We start from the raw sequence: 23,714 nt of genomic DNA, 5'->3' as shown, positions 1-23,714 counted from the left end.
GGAGCCTGAAAGCAAACTGTTTCCTCGTTGCCATGTTCCAGTGTTAATGCATACTGAACACTCACTGCAGTATTTGAAATACTACTGATGTTAGTGGTATAGCATCTCTTTGCCAGAGGTTCTCACACTTTGCAAGGTGAGTAGAAAAGCTGTATTCCTCCCTCAATGAGTCCAAGTCTAGTTTGCACTTTAATTTATAATTCTAGTGAAAATGTTTGTGCCAAAATGCTTCCATACAGTCTACTTTCCTGAATTCCAGCAAAAGACTTGTTATCTTTACATTTTTATTAATATGACTGCTGAAAAAGCAGGCATTATTGTTCATTATACTGTTTGATGTCTTACAAAGATACTACACTGACACTTCTTATTTGAATTTTGTCTGCTGTTCACTCAGGAAGTGGTACAGATGAGAACTGTAAAAAAGAAGTGTCAAAACATTTCAGTAGAGTTAACTATTGTAATAGCTAACATTGCCTTGATGTGGATGAGGTGGTCACAGAGCAGCTTACTGTACTAATGGGGGAGGCCTGGGCAGGCACAGAAACAGGACATTCAGGAGAAAAAAAAAAAAAAAAAAAAAAAAAAAAAAAAAAAAAAAAAAAAACTATGAATTTGGGATGCTCCTGTGGACTGAGTACCTATGAGCTACAGAAGTGGATGAGGTGCTTTCCTGAGTACTTCTGCCTTGGTCCTGTAAGAGGATGCACGTGGCATGCTTTCTAAAAGCTGAAAAAAATTAATGGTCCAGGCTTATCTGCCATAAATATGAACAGATTAATTGGTAATTACCTTTGTTTTTCACATAAACCGTTCTTCAGAGCAGTACATGCTTTTCAACATTTCAGGTTGGATATCAGGAAAAGGTTCTTCACTGAGACGGTAGTTGCTCACTGGAACAGGCTCCCCAGGGAGGTAGTCACAGCACCAAGCCTTTCAGTGTTTAAGAAGTGTTTGTACTATGCTTATTAGTAATATGGTCTGAATTTTTGGGTAGTCCTGTGTGGAGTCAGGAGTTGGAATTATGATCCTTGTGGGTCCCTTCCAACTTGGGATATTCTCTGATTCTATAAAAAGCTGCATGAATACAGGTCACAAGTATTTCTCAAAGGAATTTTTTCTCAAATGGACCCAGTACAGCCCATATCTAGCTGCGAGCAGCTCCTGCTTGAGGGGCTTGTTTTGCCCTTGGAAAAATCCTTGCCCCTTGCAGACACAACAGGCTTTGTAACTGTAGTCGGATTTTTGTTTTTCACCAAAACTGAAGAATATTGAACCCCAAAGTATGGGGCAGTTCAGTAAGAAGTAAATTTATTTGTGGAGCAAGGGGATACCTGCTGAGAAGCAGAATCTGCACCAGTTTTGGTACCGGATTCTCCCGGTGTAAGAAACCCCGGTCAGGTTTGCTCCGAGGGCGGCCGGCGGGAGGCGCTGTCCGCCATCTTGGGTTTACCTCAGCCCAGGCACCGCGCCGGGCAGCCGAAGCAGAGCAAGTCAGTATTGCGACCCTCTTCTCTTCTGTCTCCGTGGGTTGATTATTTATTTATTTGTATTTTATAAGTAGTAAAATGAGAAACCATTGCCCCCCCACAGTTCTCCAAGGCCTGGTATATTTCAGTTCTCCATCCTTGTGGACAGAACTCCAGCTCGGTAAGAGTTAATATAAGCTGAGCAGACCTTGAAAAAGACAAAATGCTTAAAAATAGTAGGAGACAGTGTTCACTTAAAATTCTAGCATCTTCTCATTCCATTCCTCTTTTGATTCCAAACAAGTACTAAGCATTTGATCCCTCCTTAGTAAGTTTTTCCTGTCAGGAACCGAGAAATTTTGGGCAAGGAATTTGAGATGAGCTCAGAGTTTGGTGCTGTTAAAACCTCTCCAGCTGCTGAGAAAGATACATTTTGCTATAGATAATTTCAAATGAATCAGAAGTGTTCAGTTTTGGCATGAGCTATGATTTATGTTTAGGGTTTGTGTATTTTTCAAAAGTGTTTGGACTTTGTTCAACAAGAAAATAAAAGCTGGGGCATGGAAGTGACAGTGTTGTCTTTTCATGTAAAATGTGGGAAGGTCATGCAGTTGAAAGGCTCTGGAACATTTGGTTTTTGTTTCATCAGTGGATGGATTTGCTGAGAGGCTGGTATCATACCACAGTCCTGTTTTCTTTGCACTTCAATTTGTCAGTTCTTGGTTAGCTATTGTTCAAAAAATGTTTTGAGGTGATGCATAGAAAACTAACAGAATGATTCACAGAAACATATTGCTGAACTTGGATTTTGCCAGTGTAAGTAAATTTGTTCCGTACAGCTACAACTGAATCTGAACTGGGTAAATTAATTGTTAGAAGCAATTATTTTCAGAGTGCAGTTTACCAAGCTCCAAGTACAGTATCAGCACATAGTGATCTGGAGACATCACAGTGCACCTTCATACTATCTGAATATGGTTTTGTACCCTGATGTGCAAATACATTTGAAATTAATGCACATAAATATTGTTTTAAGTTATGCTAATTGCACAGACAGCTGAAGGCATGTGAACTTGCCCAGACCTTTGGTTCTGATAGCTGACTAACAGTTTGTGTTCAGATCTTTTGTATATACAAGGATGGATTTTTGGGTGATGAAATATATCCTGCTTTCAACGTTGAAATAGGCTGCACGTTGAAAGTTTCAAAAGAGTATTTCTGTGGTCAATTCTGTGCATAAAACAGATCAGTAGGTATTCAAAATGTCATAGAAGGTACGCACACAGTAAACCCATCTGAAAATCATCTGAGCCAGAATCTTTTACTGATCTTAATTAAAAGTTATCTGTCCTCTTTGATCTTGAATTCAGGCTCTGAATCCTTGATCATGCTAACCATGTGGAGTTAAGCACCCACCCAGGCTTACTAGAGATTTACCTATTAACCTCTTGTAGCAGAAGCAGTACCTGTTGAATAGGTAAGAATATGTCTCAGAGTAAGAAATGGATTTTCAACAGGACTTGAGTCTCATTGCTTTTTTTATGGAAATGTATCTATGGAAGTGTTTCTGCTAGTTTAACAGCTGAGATTCTGACTGTAGATGGGGGGAAAAAATAGTTAGTGAATTTACACTCTAAAAACTATGGGTATTTTTTGCAGGTTAAAGCTACATAATAAAGGCCAGCTTGCCTTACTAACAATGATAAAAAAAAAATCCTGTATCCAAACTATTCCACAGTCCTAGATAATTCAAGGAAAGATTTCTAGAAATTTTGAAATGTTTGTTATATGTATCTGTAATAAACCAAGTAAACAATCGTCCTGGCTTTTTTCCACAAGAAACTGAACATACTGAAGGAGACCTGCTAATGCTTTTAATTTGTAGGTTGCATGCAACTATAAATGATAGGGCAGCACAGATTAGAGCAGGGGCTTGGTTTTTCTTAATGTGTTTGTTTGTTTCTCAGCATAACATTTTCTGACTAGGTTTGCCTGTTCACATTTTTAAGGGTGCGCATGGGGAGATTTTGACTGGTGTTACTAGTCTGTTTAGTTCATCTACTGACGCTAGAATTAAAGGGACATGTAAAAAGAAAGGGGTGTTGCTTTGTTTAATTTACAGCAATCAAATAAAATCCAGGATCTAAGTGTCCCCTAGGGAAGGCAGTTTTAACCACATTGTTTACACTTGACTGTAAGCACTGAAAAAAGTTATTTGCACCCTGAGTTACACCTCTAGTCTTCCATTTGCACATGGAAGACTTTGAATCAATTTTATGTGCATGCATTTATGTAAGGGATGGGCAGTTGCAGGTATTAGAGGAAGAATTAAGTACTGCTTGTTTCATGGAATACATTGAACTACCTTGTGTTAAATTAGAAGACCATACGGCTCTATAGAATAGGATTGAGAATTTCTTAAAATCTTGATTTTTGTCTCTGATAAACTAAAACAAGGTACATGTATAAAATAACAAAAAAAAAAGTAACAAAAGATACTAATTGCCAGATGTTTACTTTAATTAAACCTTTTTAATGATACACAGTACAATATATCCACTGCACTACAATTCACAACAAAAAGCAGGTTTCATATCTGTTTAAAAATATTTTTTATAATGAATTCATAAATAGATGAAAGTAAAGTATTCAAAAAATACTGTAGTATGCAAGCTTGCTCCCTTGTCTCCTCATATTCCAAACGATCTAGTCAATATTGTGGTAAGCAAAGTAGTTACTGATGATTAGAAATGTATAGCCTGCATCTCTTGAAGAAACCGTGAAAAACAGCAACAAATTTGTCCTAGAAAATGCAGAATAATTTTAACACTTTTATCTTCTCAACCCCTCAAATCATTTTGGAATGCATTGAATGAATTCAATATGAATTAGAAATTTGTATTTTCTCCCCAACAAGTGTGTGAGCCAGACTCACTTGAATGCTATCTAGTCTCTAGAGTTGTGTATCCTCCGGAGACCAGGTTTTATATAAATCATCAGGTATCAGTGAGTGAGGCACAAAAGAGGGAAAAGTTTGTTGACAGCACTGAGTGTATCTGACTATCAAAATCTTAGCATTTCTCCACACAGACAAAATAAGACAAATCTTTAAACACTTAGAAATAAGTAAATTCACCTTCTGCTCAGTATATTGTGTCTGGGAAGTGGAAGAGTGTCTGATCTCATGCACTGGCTTCCCAGGTTTTGAAGCGGTAAGCTTATGTAGCACCATTCAAACACAACTCCATGTGGTGAGTTCCTTACATTACACCACCGAGCTGTATTAGCAAATTTACTCTCCTCCTCAATATGTCACTTCCTTAAGAAAACATGAGCATTTTCTTTTGCCAGTTTTCATACCTAGAATGATCTATTTTAATACTGCTTGCAAGGGGAAAAATGTTTATCTATGCACAGCACTGAAATAGGGAATGAACATGAAAAATACAGAATAATGAGGATGGCTCTTGCCCTTTGCATGAAAGTATTTTTTCTGATAGCCCCTTAATTTCCCCCTAACGCAAACCCAGTTCCACACAAGTTTTTTTTTTATTTGTTTGTTTGTTTGTTTGTTTTCCCTTCTGGGAATTAGATACTTTTGAACATTGGTAGGCATCTGTCTGAAGCTTTAATCTCATGGAAACTGCAGCTCTTAATTCACTCCTTAAAAGTAGCTCCAAGTTGTCAGGGTAAGTTTGCATGCCATATTCAAAGGACAGTCTTTCATACCCTTGTTTTCACATGCAATAGTTTAGATACCCAAAATCACCTCCTTACACCTACAGCTCTAGAGAACGCTGCAGGGAAATTGGCTGTTAGTAGTTATTGGAAAGAGATTGCCTCTTGGAAGTACAAGGCTGGTGTTGGTCAGATGCTTTAAAAAGACAATTTATAAGGAAACAGTCTTCCATTTAATGTTTTCCCCTGCTTTTGTCTGGAGAAGTATCTTTATTATTATTATTATTATTTTTAATTGATTGCTAGCTTGCTCCAATCCTGGTCATATGTCAGGTACTTTTTCTAAGCTAACATTTACAGAAACTTGGATCCTTTTAGCCAGCTGTGACATTCAAATAGGGTGTAGTACTTTAAGAAGTGTTAGTGAGTTTGTGGGGACTTGAAATCTAAACTCCTAGGGTGTAGTCAGCTACACTGTAGTTTAAGTATTCAAGCTTAAAATAGGGGACTGCTGTTTTTAGTATCTTCGTCTAGACTTTACAATTTAAAAATACAGATGTAGGAAAACATTTTGTTATTCTTATGACTAGATTTAAAGAAAATAGTACACTTGTAGTAATCTAGCTGTAATATCAATTTTTGAATGGGTTAAGTAAGCTTTAGATAGAAGTGGCTTTGTGACTAAAGTCTCAAAATGTCTTCCAAAACAAACATGGAAGATGGCCTTTTAAAGACAGAGCCTCAACAGTTTTGTTACCAATCTGTGATCCCGGTGACACTGAATCTGATCTCCTAAAGATTCTCAGAGGATGTCCCTGGAGGACAGTCTGTTACCATATGCTTAGCTGGTTTGTCAGTCCACTCTTTTTCAGTATAGACAGTTGCCAAATTTATTTAAAAACAAAAGCAGGAAAAAATGTAGCTACTTGTATAGTTTATTATTTTACCTTTGGGAAGGAAATTAGTTCTCTAAACTGAGTAAGCATTGACTAAACCTAGCAGATTTAACAAGGCAAAGCATAAAATCCTTTTTGACTAACTCAAGCCTTCACTTTTCTCATTCCTGTGGACTTACTCTGTTCGCTTGTTTTCCACTGGCCATTGACTGAAGGCAGTTGTTGACAGTCTGCCTTCAGTCACACCTAAAGTTACAAATGTGACATGGGTAACTGCCTGTATCAGTATTCATGGTGAAATCCTTGTTTAAAAGACACAGTTAAAAAAATCACAACCCTTTTTCCTTTGAATAATTCTTCTGAAGTGCATTTTTAGCATTAAGTGGTTCTTTAATATGACTGATTGACTGACATCTAAAATTGGGATAGGATGCGTGCTGTCTCTTTTCATCTAACCTCTGGCAACAATTCCACCTATGGCAAATATCCCTTTGCCTTGGTCTGCTTTAATTTTGTAACCTTGCTCTTTTCTGAGTAAACTAAAATGAAATGGTAAAAAGGATACAGAGGGCTAAACTTGTGCTGGAAATCAGAACACTTAGTTATGGGATAGTTTGTTTGTTTTTTCCCTAAAGTACACAGTGGGGACTGCATTTTAGTGCTTACATCTGACATTTTTGCTGCTTTGAATAGCTCTAAAACTTAGTTTAGTAGAGTTGAAAGAAATCTAACATGACCTGGCTAGCAACAACTAACACACCCAGGAATCTTTTCTCAGCCCAAAATCTCAGTAGGATGGTCAGCACCAAAAGATACTACAAAATTAAAACTGAGACAGTATTTCCCAAATCTATGAATGTCATCTTCTACAGAGGAAATGTCAAATCTGAGAACAGACCAAAACAGACCAAGGACTCTCTTCTGTGACTCCTGAAGTCACCACAATTCACGGAACTGTAGTAAAATGTAACTATTAGTCTGTAGGGATTACCGATATGGCATATTTTATTGCCAATTTGTAAATCTAAAATGTCTTTCAGTTGATCAAAAAAACAGTTACCCTTTTTCAAACGATAGTGTTTAGGATGAGTAGCCTAAACTCTGGGATTTGTCTCCCTTCAATTCCACTATGAACTACCCACGTCACTGATCTGTTGCTCTGGTTTCTAATTGCCTTAGTACATGAACCACCAGGGTGGGAATACAAGCTACACGGTGATCATAAACTCCTGTGGTGAAGCGAGTCACGGGAAAACCACCTCTTCACAAAAGTACACATACTTGCTCCCGTTTCCTTGGATTTTCCCCAGCTCTTTACTCATGGCTCGTCTACCCAGAACCTGGTTTGTTTCTGTGAAGGCTCCACAGAAAATGACTGATGGGTTAAACGGAGCACTCTCCAAGGTTGGAAGGTATCAAAAGGAGAGTAACTTTATTTCAGTTTCACAAAGCAACTATTGTTCTCATTTTCATTTTCTTCTAATGTTTACACAAAATGATGCAATAGGGTAAACTTCAGTGGTCCGTTAATATAGAAATGTTTCGGGAGTAGGATGCATAAAGCTAAATGATTTCTACTAATGAAGTAACACATAAATACATCCAAAATTTAAAGAGACTCACATTATAGCACTAAGAAAAACAATTCCATGAAGGGAAACCAATAATGTTATCGCATCCCAGTTCCCTTGGTATTGGCGTGAGATGGCCAAAAACATTCCAATGATCAACTGGACACAAGTTGGCTGGCTAGGAGACTAAATAATGGAGGTGTAAATCTCAGTGGGACGATATATGACAGGGAAGCATCAAGGAAAGGCTTTAATGTTATTTAAGTGTACTACTGCTTGAGTATCTACAGAATGTAATGCTTTTACTGCGGTAACACGTGCAACACATGACAATCAGCTCTATTTTTCAAATAAATCCGATCTTCTCTGAAGTCAAAGAAAAAAATGAGAAAGAGCCCAACTTTTCATGAAGCTCTAAGAAATCTATGCAGTGTTAGCTGGGCTTCATTCAGGTTTGTAGTTACTCCTGCCACAAAGTGACCTGCTTTCCACTACAGGGAGAGTGATAAAATCATTAGGACTTTTCCTCTGTTCTTAAGGTTTTTTGTTGTTGTTGTTTTGATTTTTTTTGGTTGTTGTTTTTAATTTGTTTTGCAAAACCAATATTAGCAGGTTTCTGGGCTGACATTTATACGATATAATATTTACATAATAAATATTTGTAAAAATTCCATCCATGACAGACTGGATGAGTAACCAGAGATAAACTGAGCTTAAATCACAAATCAATACAAAGGATAACTGCCCACACTCTGGGAACCACATTCTGCTGATGATTTCGTTTCAGTATTTGCCTCTGCATTCCACTCTTCATTGTTACAGGGCAGGGATCAATGTTCCCTTCTGTGTTTATGTAATATTTTGCACACTTTGGGTACTGCCAAAACCAAATGATACATATTAATGCAAATACATGGTCAGCCAAGGAGATCTGCTTAAAAGCTATTACTGCACCACAGTCTTGTTAATGTTCAACTGCCAGTAAACAGGATTCTCGGCAAATGTTTACGCTATGAACTCTGGTCATGTGCTGCTGAATTATTCACTTGATGTACATCAGTGCACATTTATAACCTGAGAGGTGGAATAGCTTTTTTTACCTGTAAACCTCAGGTTTATTGCTACTCACTTTCTTCATCCAGGTAGCCTTTTGGTTCCAATAGGACTAATGGAATCGAACCAACACGAAGGGCTTCCTACTACCTGAATTACATAGCTGTGTGTGCAAATGGTGGATCTAACAAAAGTCTTCAGAAAGGGAGTGAAGTTCTGTTTACTGTCTAATGTATTTCTGGTTAAGAAGCTATCAATCTAGTGAGTACTGTGCTATTACCAACAGAACAAGAAACTGTAATTGAAATAGCCTCTTACTACTGACAGCTCAAGCTGTCAGGTTGTGTCACTCACATCTGCTGATAACCTGAAAAAAAAAAACAAGTCTTGCATCTATTTCTTTGTTCTTTTACGTTCACTTAGGTATAACACGGCAACTTGCATTACACTTGTTATAATGTGGAAGAGTCAAGAGTTAGAAAACAAAGCTGACCTGAAGCCATCCGTAGTCTTAGTCTTTTTGCAGCAAAATGAAAACTAACCTCAACTGGTGGGTGCCATCATTTGAAAATGCAGCGAACAAATCACTGACTCTGTATTTCATGTGTTCTGACTGAAACAGATGAACCTGCAGGCAGAATCTCAACCTTCAACACTAGCTTAAGAGAGAAGTAGGGGCAAATCCTAAGGAAAAGTCTAGTGCTTGGTCTAATTCTGCTAATGTACTAAATGAAACCCAAAATTAAGGGAATGGATCAGTACTTCCTCATTTCTCCATCTACTGTAAAAACAAAATCATTCACTGACTTCACTGGAAGCAAGATCTATGTTCCTTTTACATCTTGCTCCAGCCTTAAGATGAGTTACTGTGTAAATTACTGATTTCAGTTTGAGTAGTAGCCATACTGTTCTTAAATGCACATCTATTTTTATCAGCATGGCTTAAATAATTTGGCACTAATCCTGCAAATACTGGGAGGCTGAGCTTATCTGAGGGTCCACGTTCATGCATGCAGAACTGCAGGACTGTGACCTGCAGATGTAAACTATAATATGTCAAGAGTCAAATGCTTGCTAGTATTCTGTAGCTTAAGGTCCACCTAAGCAGGAAGAAAAACAGTAATCAGGACTGAAGTTTGGTTTGGACTGTCTTCACAGGCTCTCCTGGGAGTGGAGTACAGGATTTGTGATAGCAAATCTAGAGTTGGACAATTTTCATTTTCAGTTTTTAACTACGGCTGAGCACTTACTGCCTGTAATCTCTGGATGTAGGAGAGCTGGGAATGTCCTGGAAAACTATCCAAAAATACTACTGAATACTGCACCTTAACCTGCCCTTCCACATAAAACATTAGAATTGTGAAAACTACGCTAATCGAAAAATGTAAAGCCCTTTCACTCTTACAAATATAAAACTCGAAAACAATTCCCTTAGATTAGGAGCAAACAGTCCACAAAACATATGCAACTCTTCAATAATCTACTTCATAGTTAAAAACAAAACAAACAAAAAACACAAACAGAAAGTCCAAAGAATGATTTAATATTTTCTGTATGAAAATGAATAGTATTGAAATTAGGATCCGTTAGCCCTTTCTTAAATCTTCCAGATTTTCATGATACTGGATATGTTGAATGGCTAAAAACAGGTGTAGCCCTAGTAGCAAACCAATCCACCTGGTCCTTTTTGATCAAGATTTTCAAAAGGGACAAGTGACTTCAGTTTGAGTGCTTTCTGTAAATGAGCTCCTTTAAAGAATGAGGATTGCAGAAATCACTTGCACCTCTGAACACCTTTGCTTTAACAGCAGATTTAAAAATAAACCTGCTTCTGCTCCCTTTGCAAATCCAAGTTTGTAAGGTGCTTGAGAGTGTAAATCCAGGAAGGGCTGCTGCCACCACTACTTGGACTGTGTCTACAACATGCAGTACAGAGCTGAATCTGAAAGGCAACTATATCTAGTTGGATTATGAGATCTATTTTACGTAACAATGTAGACTTCTGATCAACAGTGAAAGAAATTCCCTGCTGAGTTTTCAAGAAATAAAGAGCAATTAGTAACTTGTGACAGGGAGAGATGCAGATGAGTACAAAGGTGGGAGGTAATCACTCAAGATGCTAGACTCTTAAAACCAAGAAGTTGTGCAGCTTTCTCCTATTCTGAAGTCTTCTTTCCAAATACACACCCATGCTGTATTTAAAAAGACGGTTAAAATCCAACCAACCAACCAAATCCTACTTATGCCACTTAAGCAGTGAACACTTGGGTAACATAACACCAAATGTACGACCAGAATTATCCCTGTATACGGCCATTAGGCACATGGCAAGAGATCACAGCCACCAGACAGTTCAAGGTTTCTCCAGTTGCTGTTTCCAGTGGCACAGGTCTGTAATTTCAAATGAAACTGATAGACTTGAGGGCAAAAAAATCAATGATGCCCACTTGAAAAAGGGAGCTATCCTTGTGCAAACAATAACAAATGCAATATACCTACCCTCTCCTCAAGACTGTATTTAAAATAACTAAACTGGTCCAACCCTGCTTGACAGCAAGTGGTGATACCGCTCAGGGTGATTTTGCTATCTATTAAAATGATAACTTAAGAAAATGAGAACAAAACCTGAGAGAAGGCTGTCCCACTTGGGCCTGTTCCAGTACTAGCTAGCAATCCATATGCCCTCGGACAGATGACTATTTGGTCCTGTAATCAAAACGATGGGTATTCTGATAATTGAAATACCTTTATCAGACACTCTGTTGCTTCTAGGCCTTCTGGTCATTGGTGGAGTGCTGAGCATTTAAAGAGACGCTGTCAAGCATGCCTATTCTTCTTTGCCAACAATCCCATGATAATTGCTTCAGAATTTGGGTATGTGGCAGTCTCTTTTCCAGCCATCTGTTTCCCTACCCCACATCTCTGGTTCAAAGTTTTTTCCTCCACTTTTGTAACTGGCATGAAGGTCACAGAAAAGAAAATGGTAGGGACAAATGTCGAGTAAGTTTTTCAGAGGGCTTGACTTTTAGGACTACCTCTCAAAAGTCCCCTTTTAAAAAAAGACACCAAAGCAAACAGGATTGTGTCTAACTAACTTCTACAAAATTGCTGGTTTCACAGGAGGAGGAAAATATGGCTACTGTGCTACTCAGCATTAGGGTGAAGCACCATCTAAATTCCAGTAAAGTTAGGGATTTGACCTAGCTCATATCAGCAAGCACACCCCCATCCTTCTACAATGTCCTTGCTGTCAAGCTTGATGCTATCAGTATTCTTCTCACTGAACATAGGGCCTCCATGCCTCATCATGAGCTCTGTAGCCATCTTCACAAAAGCCTCCTCCACGTTGCTGGAGTCTTTTGCAGAGGTCTCTATGGCACAGATGATATTATCATAGTGTTCAGCCAGATTCTGAGCTTCTTCCAGCTGAACCTCTCGAAGGTCACTTAGGTCAGACTTATTTCCTGGAAGAAAAATAAAAACAAACAGAGAAATTTATAATGACTATTTGTGCCAGGGCATAACGTTCTCAGGTTTTCCATAGATTTCCATTCTTGGAGATTCTCAAAATCCAACTGAAAAGGCCTTGACCAACCTGACGTTAGCCTTGCCTTGGGTAGGAGGTTGGACTAGGTCATGTATTTCTGGGTGATTCATACGTAGAACAGAAAAAGTCACCAACCAAGGTGAGAGAACTGGAGAGCAATGGCTGTAGGCTGTAAAGGAGGAAATATCAAAGCTAAAACCATTCTGTGAGGAAAGAAAAGGAAGACAATGTGAAAACAACAGCAGTCTTCTGGCTCCCAGGGAAATCTGGAACACTGAAGGTACACTAGCAGGTCTACAAGCCCTGAGAAAGGTGTCTCACTCAGAAACATTGGGGCAGGGAGGCAGAATTTCCAAGAGAACTGATGAGTTCTGGCTGCCCTGAAGTCCTTCCAAAATCCCCAGTCTGTGAAGTATGTGGGTGTCCCAGTCCCCTAAAACATGTCTGCTCGATACCATGGAGCTTCCTGCCCCAGAAACCTTACGATTCTTATTACCAGAACAGCTCCATAGCAGCTCTGCCTCAAAACCTGGAAATCTTGGGTACCCAGTCCTCCACTAAGGGAGCACAAAGTGTGGCTTCCCATACAAAGCTGCCTAATTCTTAACAGAACTTCATTCAAGCAGATAGGCATCTTTAAAACATTTGTCTCATGCATCAGCATTTCCTGATTAAAAACTAAAAAACATGGAAAATTTCCAGTCAGCTCTATTATGTACATCTTAACTTCAAACAAAGCCAAAACGTGTAACCATCTTAATGAGTATTGCAACGAAGTACATCGCACAGTACCCTGGAGTGCTGGTATTCATAATTTTATTCTGAGACTTGAACTTACCAATCAGTAACTGTACTATGTTGGAACCAGCATACTTTCTCACATCCTCGATCCAGCGAGGAATGGACAAGAAAGAGCCTCTCTTGCTGATATCATAGGCTAGGATTGCTCCATTGGCGCTGCGGTAATAACTCTGCGTGATGGTTCGGAATCTCTCCTGGCCAGCTGTGTCCCAGATCTGCAACTAAATACAACAAAGCATGCAATGAGATACCAGCCAGTAAAGGTTTCAGTATATATTAAGTTTTCTGAATCAAAAGCTAGGACTTAGTAGCCTTGTTATAATAACCTTATCTCCCTTACAGGTAATACACTGTGGCATTACATTTTTCTAGTCCTTTGATCATGTTTTAAGGACAGCAATGTATACTGGGGATTTTTTTTTTTCTTTTGGCTGCTTAAATTTCTATTTGCATTGAGATGTTTTGGCGAGCTGCAGACAAGCTCTGATGCATCCTTCTGTGGCAGATTATGAAGTTATCACTTCGGTGTGCCCAGCCCTACCCCTTTGTCACTTTCTCTAGCAGAGTTATGAAAACAAGACCGGAGCCAAAACACTTCAGTTCATCCTCTGGTGTGTTACTGAAACTACAGGTGGGCTTTCACTAGCATACCGGCTGAGGTACTGACAGAGTCTTGCCAGATCTGCTAACAACTGAAGTAGGCGGCGGTAGTATCACCTGAGAGCACCAAGGTTATTTGGTAAGGAAATGAGAAACAAATAAAACAATGTATATAGAATACATAAAATCTATAAAAGAAGGCACAAAAGAATGTATAAAAGAAATGCCAACATTTCTAGGTTCCAACAGCCAGTCAAACATCTAGACTCTTAGTCTTCTGACAGCTGTTAGGTGCAAGAACAGACTGCATCTGGGAAGGAAGACGAAATGCCCAGCTCATGTACTTTTGCCTAAATCTAGGCGCATAACAACTATGAGTTTAGTATCAGGTTCTGAGTTCCCAGTACCAGATGTTCCAGAGGAAGAAGCCAAATAATTGAGAGTGGACAAACACAATATCCTGTTAGTAGGGAAAATTTCTTTTCAAATCCAGTTGTTTTGCAGGTTGTCTGATGTCCTGGAACACGATGGTTTATGTCGCAGGAGCTTCTAATCTAAAGTACCTGTAGATGTTCTCATTCTCCATACAAATCACTAATCCATTCTGAATCCCTCACAGCTCTTGGCTTCAGTATATAGTAATAATGAAGCCAAAGATTTTTCTTGATAATTTTACATTTTCTGTCCTTCTATTTCACTTCCCTTTTTTCCCTTCTTTTCCTAAATGATAAATGAGAGACCATTGAGTGTACAATTCCGTATATTCTGCATCTCCTCTTACATGAGACATGACATAAGCACACACTTCCGGATGTTTTAATCTTTCCATATTGTGACGTGCTACTTATTTGTTGCTCTCTCTCCGAACCACTTTCTTATAAAGAACTGACTACAACTTAACTGCAGTGATGTTTTATACCAAATAATACAGAACCATTTCCATTTCCTTCTTCTGCACATTAGTATTTTGTTTCCATGATCTGACTCTGCTGCATGTTTGAGCAGAAACTTTCACTTTGAAAAAGGCTGTACTGATCAGATTGCTTTCCTGTGCTAACTAGCATTTAGATCCCAAATAATATATGTACAGCTTAAAAGGAATCCATCCAATGAAAAAAGTACTTAACAGTTTTCTCAGCAAAGGAGAAGGGACAGTAATGGACTCAGAAAACGGGAAACAAGAAAACAATGCTTATTAATGGAACAGTTAATGATCTAGAGCAGACAACAAACAATTACTGAGACTAGAAAGTTAATAGCAGGCTTTTGATGTTCTCTGCACTCAAGCCTCCCACTAGACCTTTGTGTCCTTTATGCAGTTTTAAATCTCAGCATTGTTTAGGTCAAGTGCAAAATAAAGCTAATGGTGATTACCCAACTCCTGGGACAGGTCTGAGAAACTGTGCATATAGAAGATTTATACAATTTTTAAATTTAAAAAATATTTTAGCTTACACTTTTCACATGGAATTAAAAAAAAAAAAAGTGATTTACCTGTAGAGTGACTGAGCAAGCTAGTCTTGGGCCTTATGCTCTATGCTGGATTTTGAAAACCTCTATAAATGTACCTTCCGTAGAATCACAGAATCATTGAAGTTGGGACAGATTTTGGGAGGTTACAAAACCAACTGCCTGCTCAAAGTGAGATAAAATCTTAATTTTTCCAGGAGGACTTGCTCCATCATTTTCCCAGAGACCAAAATGGATATGGCCAGCTTGTAGTTCCTAGCATTTCTTGCTCTTTCTGAAGATAAGTATGGTATTTGTATTTCTCTGGTCCTCACAGATCTCCACAGGTTGTCAACAGTGATAGAGCAACCTCACAATGACACCACGAAGTTCTTACAGCACTCCCAGACATTTTTTACTCAAGTTTTTATGTCTGTGCATTCACAGGACTAAATGTACAAAGTTGCTGAAGCCCTGAGCATCCTGCTGGGAACAGCACAGACCACAGACAGGCTTCACCTTCTGAGGAGCTCAAGCAGCTTCCTCCCAGGCAACATCCTCCAGGTAGGCTCTTTCCCTTGGAAGTTTAAAGTTCATGCTCCCTAACTGTCACTTCTCTTTTATGTAAGGACTCAGAATCATTTAGCTTTTTACAAGATCTTCAGTTTGTTGTGGTTTTGCTTTCAATGCTGAGACCACAGTATGTGTCGTGTGACATAACCCATAAGCAGATACTTTGCAAACATAGATACCAAATGACACACCTGTTTGTCACTGCTCCCGTCACTTCTGCTGGCAGGAGCCAAGAGAGCGATCACTCTGTTTCAAGCAAAGTCAGTCAAATAAGGACATGGTTTAATGACTTGCTTCAGCAAAACTAAGGCCATGCTGTCATCAAAGACTTGCCATCCCAGCTGCATATCCTTGTCTTCTCTCTGCACTGAAACTAAGAGCTGTTAAGCTGATTCACTGTATACCTTCATTCACAGATTTAACTGAAAAATAAGGATTTTTTCTTTTGTTTGAAGAGTTAGCACTAATTACACAGCCATTCGGTACCGAAAGCATGCAGGTTGTACCTTCCTGGGGCAACTACCCTTTACAGCAACGGCAAAACCATCTTGGACCAATCCCAAATATGCCTGGTTCAGTTTAACTTGTTGCTGAAGGTGGGTGTGAACCAATCCAATAACCTTGTCTCTCCACTAAACTATTTACAAGCATGTAACTCTTGACAAGATAGAGCAATTGCAAATTCTTTGAAAAAAATATAGGCTTGATAGTTCTCATTTAAAAGCTCCTTAGTACAAGTTAGATGTAAATACCAAAACAATGCCAAATAAACTATACTAGCCACAGGTTGCAAAACAGATATGAATGTGTCATATACCGCGTATGTGATACGAAGTTCCTAAGTATTTATCTCCTCGATTTAAGTGCTTGAGCATTGTAAATAACGTGATGAAAAGCCACGTGTCACTTAGCAATTTTAACCGTTTTTAAGCAATTCCCGGTTTTGTAATCACCTTGGCAGCAACTCTGGTGTAAGAAAGACAACGAGAAGTTGGATTGCTGGAGAATTGTGTTAAATTCAACTGAGGACAGTGAGAGAACATACCTTTGAAATGAGAGACTGGTAGGAGGCTTTTAAGGAGACCATCTCCAGTAAATAACAAAGACAGGATGAAGAACAGATAAGCACCCATTGTTCAGAAGGCCAAAACAGAATACCCTAAGTGAACTAAGACAATAAGCTAGCTTTCTTGTGCTAGTTGTTTCACTATTGAATGCCCACTTTACTACAGAAGCTGGTTATTTTGGTCTGCTTTTAGCTTTGAAATTTTTGGTCACCAGAGCTCTTAGCACTGGCTGGTAGTGAATAGCAAAGTGCTAGACCTGCTATTAACTCCTGTATGATTTTTCAGGACCGTATAATCACTGTGGAATCAAAGCTTTCCGTAAGTACATTAGACAAAGTCTTGAACGTTTTTTTGTACTTGTTTTTTCATCTTTTCTTGTTGGAAAGGAGCATGCACAGAATATATGTCATTCATTCCTTACAGTGATGTGGGCTGGGGACTGACTGGCTGGGGAGCAGCTGTGCTGAAAAGGCCCTGGGGGTCTTTGCAGACAGCAAGCTGAGCTGGCGCCAGCAGCGTGCCCAGGCAGCAAAGGAGGCTGGCAGCATCCTGAACTGTATGGACAGCAGTGAAGCCAGTAGATCAAGAAAGGTGATTATTCCCCTTTACTCAGCACATAGGGTGTCCAGTTCTGGGTCCCCAGCACAGGAAATACATTAAAGAACTGGAGCAAGTTGAGTGGAAGGCTGTCAAGATAGTCAGGTAACTGGACTACATACTCTATGAGAAGAGGCTGAGGGAACCAGGCTTATTCAGCATGGGAACGGGACTGAGATCACCTATTAGCTGCTGACCAGTACCGATGGGGAGGCCATCAAGAAGCCTGAGAGAGGCTCTTCACAGTGGCACATGGTGGGAGGATGAGAGACAGCAGACAAAAATTGAACCAGGAAATAATTCAACTAGATGTGAGGAAAAGATTTTTCACCATGAGGATAGTGGAGCATGTTGTCTAGAGGTTTTGCAATCTCCATCCCTGGAGGTTTTCAGGGCCAGACTGGATAAAGCCCTAAGCAACGTGGTCTGTTCTCCCAGCTGACTGGTTCAAGTAGGAGGTTGGATGGAGACCTGAAGTCCTTTCTACCTGAAATACTCTGATTCTATGACTTTAGATTTAGAAATATGTATATATGCGCATGAAAATAAGTAATTGCAGGCAATCATATTTGAGAAAGCAAGTTCAAAGAGGTGTGCTTCAAAGAGGGTTGGCACTGTCAACTCTCATGATGTGAGAGCACATGCATAGGATTCCTGTACGGCTGCTGAGAAAACACTAGGCAAAAATATATGTAATCATTCCACATATTTATATGTGTCCATGCTTGGTGGATGGCCATGAATGGTAAAATAAACCAAATATTTTGTGGGCACTTTGGACTTTGTGTGCATAAGCCAATAGTTTTCAGATTTTATAGTATTTGAACTGTTTATTTGATCCATCAGTGTGCACGGGTCTCATATATCTGAACCAAGTCTGCATGGTGCTGTGGAACTGTACATAGGCAGCCATTTTATGAGATCTGTGCAATTCCTTTACCAGTCTGATGACGAAAAACTCTTTACAAGTGTGTTGCCTTAGCTAACAAGCACACACATTCACAGTATGTGAGGAGGGAGGATAGGGAAGCCACATGTAGCTACAAACTCCAGCAAATCATACATGCCCTTAAATCAGAAGGTGGTGAGATGTAAGATGGTTCTCTGGCAGGTTGTTCTTGGTTGTCTGATCAGGCTCAAAGAAAGCAAAATTTCAACCACAGAAATTGACAGTGTTGAAAATGGTGAGTGTCAGACTGACCAAAGAGCATAGAAAATGAGTATTATCAAATGTTTTCATGCAGACTCACTCATCTCGCATTGATAAACATACTTTATCAAAGGTTAATGCTTAACAAATGACCTCAAGATACTTTAAATAATTTCTCCCCCTGCCTCACCTCCTCCATAATTTATTAAGTACTTTCCTGATTCTTCTAAAGAAGCATGGAAGTTCAGGTCTACCTTTGTTTGTGAAGCAGAATTAATAATCACTAAGTATATATGGTAGCTGATAACTTCCATTACAAAGATAAAAATGTCACTCTTGTACTATGAATTCTTCAAACTATAGCAGCATTGATAGAATTCCCCTGAACTGAAATGATGGACGCAAAGACTCTGCTAAGTAACTCTAAACCAACTGACCATCCTGTCATCTCAAATGACAAACAATAATATGCGTTTCTGCACACTGGCAAATCACAACACTTACTCCTAAAAAGTCTCACTGAAATGATCTTACAACTTAATCTATACAACCTTTGCCAAGAGCAACAAAACCAAGCTCTGGAGAACAGTGTATTTAAAGTAACATTCATAGACAGAACAGTTAGGATAAACTGATCCCTTTGATTGTTTCCTCTACGAAGTTTTCTGAGAATAAGGAATCCCTGTTTGCTGAGAATTCAGCATTCTTGTTTGCTCTCTTGTTCTGAGTGTCAAAGTAGTTGACAAGAGAGCTACACTTTCCTCTAGATATCAAAGATCACTGCTTCCATGTAATAACCAATTGCTTTATTTGTGTTTGCTTAGCAATGTTGATAAACATAACTTTTTGTTTTCTTTTTCTTCCTTTTATTCCTGTCTTTTTTTTCTTTTTCCCCAAATACATGTACTTCTTATTTTTCTCCCTTTTACTTTATCTGATACCATTCATGATAAACGTGGGGTTTGTCTGGAGTTGACCCTCCAATCAGTCCAGAGTCATGACAGCTAACAAATCATAATTGTATATTATTTGCAATTTGGCCAGGTAATGAATGACACATTGCATTCTGAAAATAATATATTTACAGCCATGAAGCCTGAATAAAAGCCCCGACCCTTAATATCATACAGACTCAGAAAGCTTGTAAATTAAAAAGTGCCGTGGTACATAAAGAAATAATTGTTATATAGTGTTTGTTTTCAAAGGTTCTCTCCTGCTACTTTCTTAAAGATATGGTAAGAGAGAGAAAAACAATAATATAAACAAAAGTCACTGTATGTAAAACAATATAAAATGGCATCATAAAGTAGACATAAAAGATACCCTATAAATTTATCAGTTCACAAGGATGCTCATGAAAAGAAAAGGAATTGTTATTATTACTAGCCACAAGTCACAGACTTGGACTCAGGAATGTCTTTGCTTATAATTATGTAAAATCTTAGTTACATGGTTTTATAAATCTCTTTTTCTACAGTGATAGGACTGTTCTGTTTGGCAAACCGTTTTGTTCTCTTTGCCAGATTCTTTCTATTGGTCAAAGAACATTGAATTATTTTATCAATAGGACTTTACTCACTATGCATTAAGTCAACAACTGTGACTTCTGGGAACTGCAGTCTCTGTCCTGTAGGACTAAGTCTGCTGCGTAGGAGATAAGACTGTAACACACCACAACTGCAACCTGTTAAACAGCATATACTAGAGCATTTCTTGTTAAACGGCAGATATTTCATAGAGCTGAAGGAGAAAAATTCTGGATACATGCTGGTCAGAATCTGCCTTTGTGACAAAATCAAGGTGGTCATCACCTGTAGCTTTCACATTCAAGTTCCATTAAAACCCAGCCTGCCAGATCTGCCACATCCCTGCATGGCTCCGTGCCACACGGCCTCCCTTTTTAGCCCTGTTGCCTCCAAGAGCCCGTGGCTCACAGAAGCCTGTCCCACTGACCACTGGCTCGTATAATCCTACCGGTCAGTATTTCAAATTGCAGTTGGAAATCTGAAAGAAAGAACAAGAAGAGAAACAGATTGGATGGCACAGAGCTTACTTGTTCTTCCCCTCTGTTAGTGGTAAATCTCTGCAAATCTGGGTTAGCACATATTGGGGATGCTTACACTGCCAGTGCTTTATGTTTTATTACTCTAGAGAAAGCTTCTGTTATGAGGACTGTCCATGAATAGCTCCTTTCTCCAGCAGTAACCTCCCTTTGCGTATGACGCTTAGTCAGCTTTCAGTAGCTGCTGGAGCAGTTGTGTATGAAATGTCATTTGAGACACGTGAAAGACTACAGCTTTAAGATGCAAGGAAAGATTTACTTGAGTTAAAAATAAAAACAGAAAACCACAAGTTATTTGCAGAATCTTCACCTTTACTCTCCCAACATGCTTCTTCTCCCCTCTCCAACAAAAATGCATCAAAATTAAGTTAGACTTAAAATCCTTGTGCTCCAAATGTTGCAGAAACATTTAACTGTAATGAAGACATTGACAGTTTTACATAGAAAGAGACAGGAACACAATTAACCTTAAAATGTTTGTACGAATCTCAAAATAAGCATCTGAATCATAGTTACTCAGTTATGTTGTAATACTATCCTTACCCTGTCTAAAAATGAAGCGTAGGCCACTGGGGACGTGGAGCAAGTAGTGTTCAAATGCTCCTTGGGACTTTTTTGTACACTCTGTTGGTCTGAAAGAACTTTTAAAGATGATCCAGTTACAAAAACTGGATTTTTCTCATTCTTGCACCATTTGCTAAACACAAAACAAGCCTTCTCATTCCTTATGAAGAATCTTGTCTTGAGTAGCATAAATCCATAATGAATCTGGAGCAGCGCTGGGAAATTGCCTGGCATGTGTTTGTAAGGATCTTAACAGTAAAGCAAACTTTATTTGAGACACATCCTGAATGTGTCACGATTTGAGGAAGCCCAGTTAACAATTTATCTGAGACACTTCTAAGCAAGTACGCCTCATGTGACTGACACAACAAGAAACAGCTCTTCCAGAGCACATGCACAGGCTTGTTTACTAACTGGTTAGGGTAGGATCTGTTCCGATAGCTATATTACTTTTCCTAGAATCAGTATAAGCTACACCAAAATCAAACCTGTACAATGTGTCAGCTATACACACCTGATCGTACAAATCTGCCTACTTTGTAAGGGAGCCCACAAAAGTGTAATAAAATGCCTCCTTATTTGCTATTTCCTGTAACATGCTGAACAAACCTGCCGAGATTAAATGCACTGCTCGAAATCTCAATCCAAATAGAGAAGTCTGACTGGAATATAAACTTCACATACAATGCACACCTTAAGAGACCAAACAACAACAAAAACCTCCAAGCAAATGTTTTTATATTCAAGCTGTGGTCCTGACTCAGCAGCTAACAAAGATAACTACAAGGTATATCATCAGCAGCAGTATTAGATTGACTTGTTGCAACTAATGCTTGAAGTACTCTTCTTCAATCTGCTTATCCCTATTTTTTTTAAATGGAAGTACAGGATAATCTAAAACAAAAGGAAGCCTCAAGAGGCTTGCATCTTCTTATTTGCCATTTGTAAAATACTGGGAAATAATCCACAGGCTTTTGTTACACTCAAGCCTCAGTACTGAGGATATGAAAAAGCACACCTGGGGAGATTCTGCCCTGGGCTAGTCCTGTCCTTGTCTTGAAGTGCCTAACTGAGCCCCCTGGCACCAGGATCAGACACATTTGTCACTTTGTGTGTGCCTGGCATCTAAACTGAGCCAGGTTTCAATCTTAAAGGAGAAATCCCACTTCTAACTGCTCTCTTGCTGGAAAGCACAGGAGAGAAACTAATAGCACAATCTGAGATTCCTTTCCAACTGCTAACCTCAGCTACCCCATAATCAAAACGAAAAGGTAAAATACCACAAAGAAAGTGAACACCTTTCTAGGCGTGGAACTTGTAATCCTCTTCCTGAGAGGTGAGCTTTCATTTCTTCCACTTTCTGCAACCGCCCCTGCTTAATATTCTGCTCACCTAAGTTAATTTATAAGGAAAAGACAACAGAGGACTTTGGCCCCTATTTGGTAAATGCAGTCCAAAATTTAGGGGCAATTATTGTATTTCTTTATCATCTTTCCTCTCAAAAGCTCTTCAGTTTTACAATCTTTCCTGGGCAGTGACTGAATTAAGTTCTTTTTAGTCCCAGTTGGGAGTAAGTAAAGATAGAGGCATGACTTCATTGTGGAGGGGACTGCTGAAGGGCTTCCTACCAGCAGCCCCCTACAAACTGCCGGGTGCTCCAGCCTTGCTTTCCCGCTGCCTGACAATGATTCTGTGCTCAGAGGCCAAGTCCACTGCATGGAATTTGTGCCACAGAGTCTGCAGATAAAAATCACTATATATACATACATATATAGAGAAAATATCCTTTTTCTAACCCTAACAATTTTCTCCAGCATGAGAAAAGCAGAAGTCAGATTTAGGGCTGATTTGTTCTGATCTGAGAACCGCAGAAGTTGCACTTTCTAAGACACCCTGTAAAAAGTGCCTTAAGGCAACTTTTCAGCACGCCTATCTAAAAAGTGTTCCCCAGTTCTCTGAGGCTGCCGGTCCCACCGCCCTTCCTGCGCACAGCGCAGTGCAGCCGGGGCTCTTCCTGCTCTGTACCCCCCAGCAGCCTGGCTGAAGCTCAGTACAGCCCAGCCGAGCCTGTCCCGGGGTGCGGGTTTGCGGCTGGGCTCTCACCAGCGCTCCCGTGGTGCCAGGCACGACCCCAGCGGCCCGGCGACCGGCCCCACCGCTCTGAGAAGTTTTACGGGCCCGGCTCATCCTCTGCCGGGAACAGCTGGGGAGGAGCGGCGCAGCCCTTCCTCCGGGCACGGCACGGCCGGCAGGCAGCGGGACGAGGGAGCGCAGCCGCCGCCTCGACCCCACCGGCGGCCGGGCCGGGCCGGGCTCGGCTGCTCGCCGGCCCCCCGGGGCTGCGCGGCCGGGGGGAGCCGCGGGGAGCGCTGGGGCCGCCGCTCACCTTCACCCGCTTGCCCTGGATCTCCAGGCTCTTCATGGTGAAGTCCACGCCGATGGTGCTGCCCTGGCGCTCGGCGAAGGCCCCGGTTTTGAAGCGCTGCACGAGGCAGGTCTTGCCCACGCTGGCGTCCCCGATGAGCACCAGCTTGAAGAGGAAGTCGTAGCCCTCCTCCGGGTCGGCCCCGCCGCCGCCACCGGGCCCCGCGGGAGCCGCCGGCCCGGGCATGGCGCCGCCACCCCCGGCCTGCCGCC

General features: G+C 40.1%; 1 protein-coding gene across 1 annotated transcript; it reads right to left on the bottom strand.

The window, feature by feature from the left end:
- Window positions 1-10,189: 10,189 nt before the first annotated feature.
- RAB43 (RAB43, member RAS oncogene family) lies at window positions 10,190-23,708 on the bottom strand. The gene is made up of 3 exons (XM_035337658.1): window positions 23,464-23,708; window positions 13,053-13,236; window positions 10,190-12,131 (listed from the first exon to the last, which is right to left on the bottom strand). The coding sequence occupies exons 1-3, from the start codon at window positions 23,686-23,688 to the stop codon at window positions 11,878-11,880; spliced, it is 663 nt and encodes a 220-aa protein (XP_035193549.1). The 5' UTR covers window positions 23,689-23,708; the 3' UTR covers window positions 10,190-11,877.
- Between the last annotated feature and the right edge of the window lie 6 nt (window positions 23,709-23,714).

Source organism: Oxyura jamaicensis, chromosome 12 (genome assembly GCF_011077185.1).
Source record: "Oxyura jamaicensis isolate SHBP4307 breed ruddy duck chromosome 12, BPBGC_Ojam_1.0, whole genome shotgun sequence".
Taxonomy (NCBI): Eukaryota; Metazoa; Chordata; class Aves; order Anseriformes; family Anatidae; genus Oxyura; species Oxyura jamaicensis.
This window is presented reverse-complemented; position numbering and strand designations above follow the sequence as displayed.

Coding starts and splice junctions, on each gene's coding strand:
- RAB43 (XM_035337658.1), bottom strand. CDS start 23,688: ATGCCCGGGCCGGCGGCTCCCGCGGGGCCCGGTGGCGGCGGCGGGGCC. Junction 13,237..23,463: donor TCCAGGGCAAGCGGGTGAAG/GTGAGCGGCGGC, acceptor TGTTGTATTTAG/TTGCAGATCTGGGACACAGC. Junction 12,132..13,052: donor CATAGTACAGTTACTGATTG/GTAAGTTCAAGT, acceptor TTTTTCTTCCAG/GAAATAAGTCTGACCTAAGT.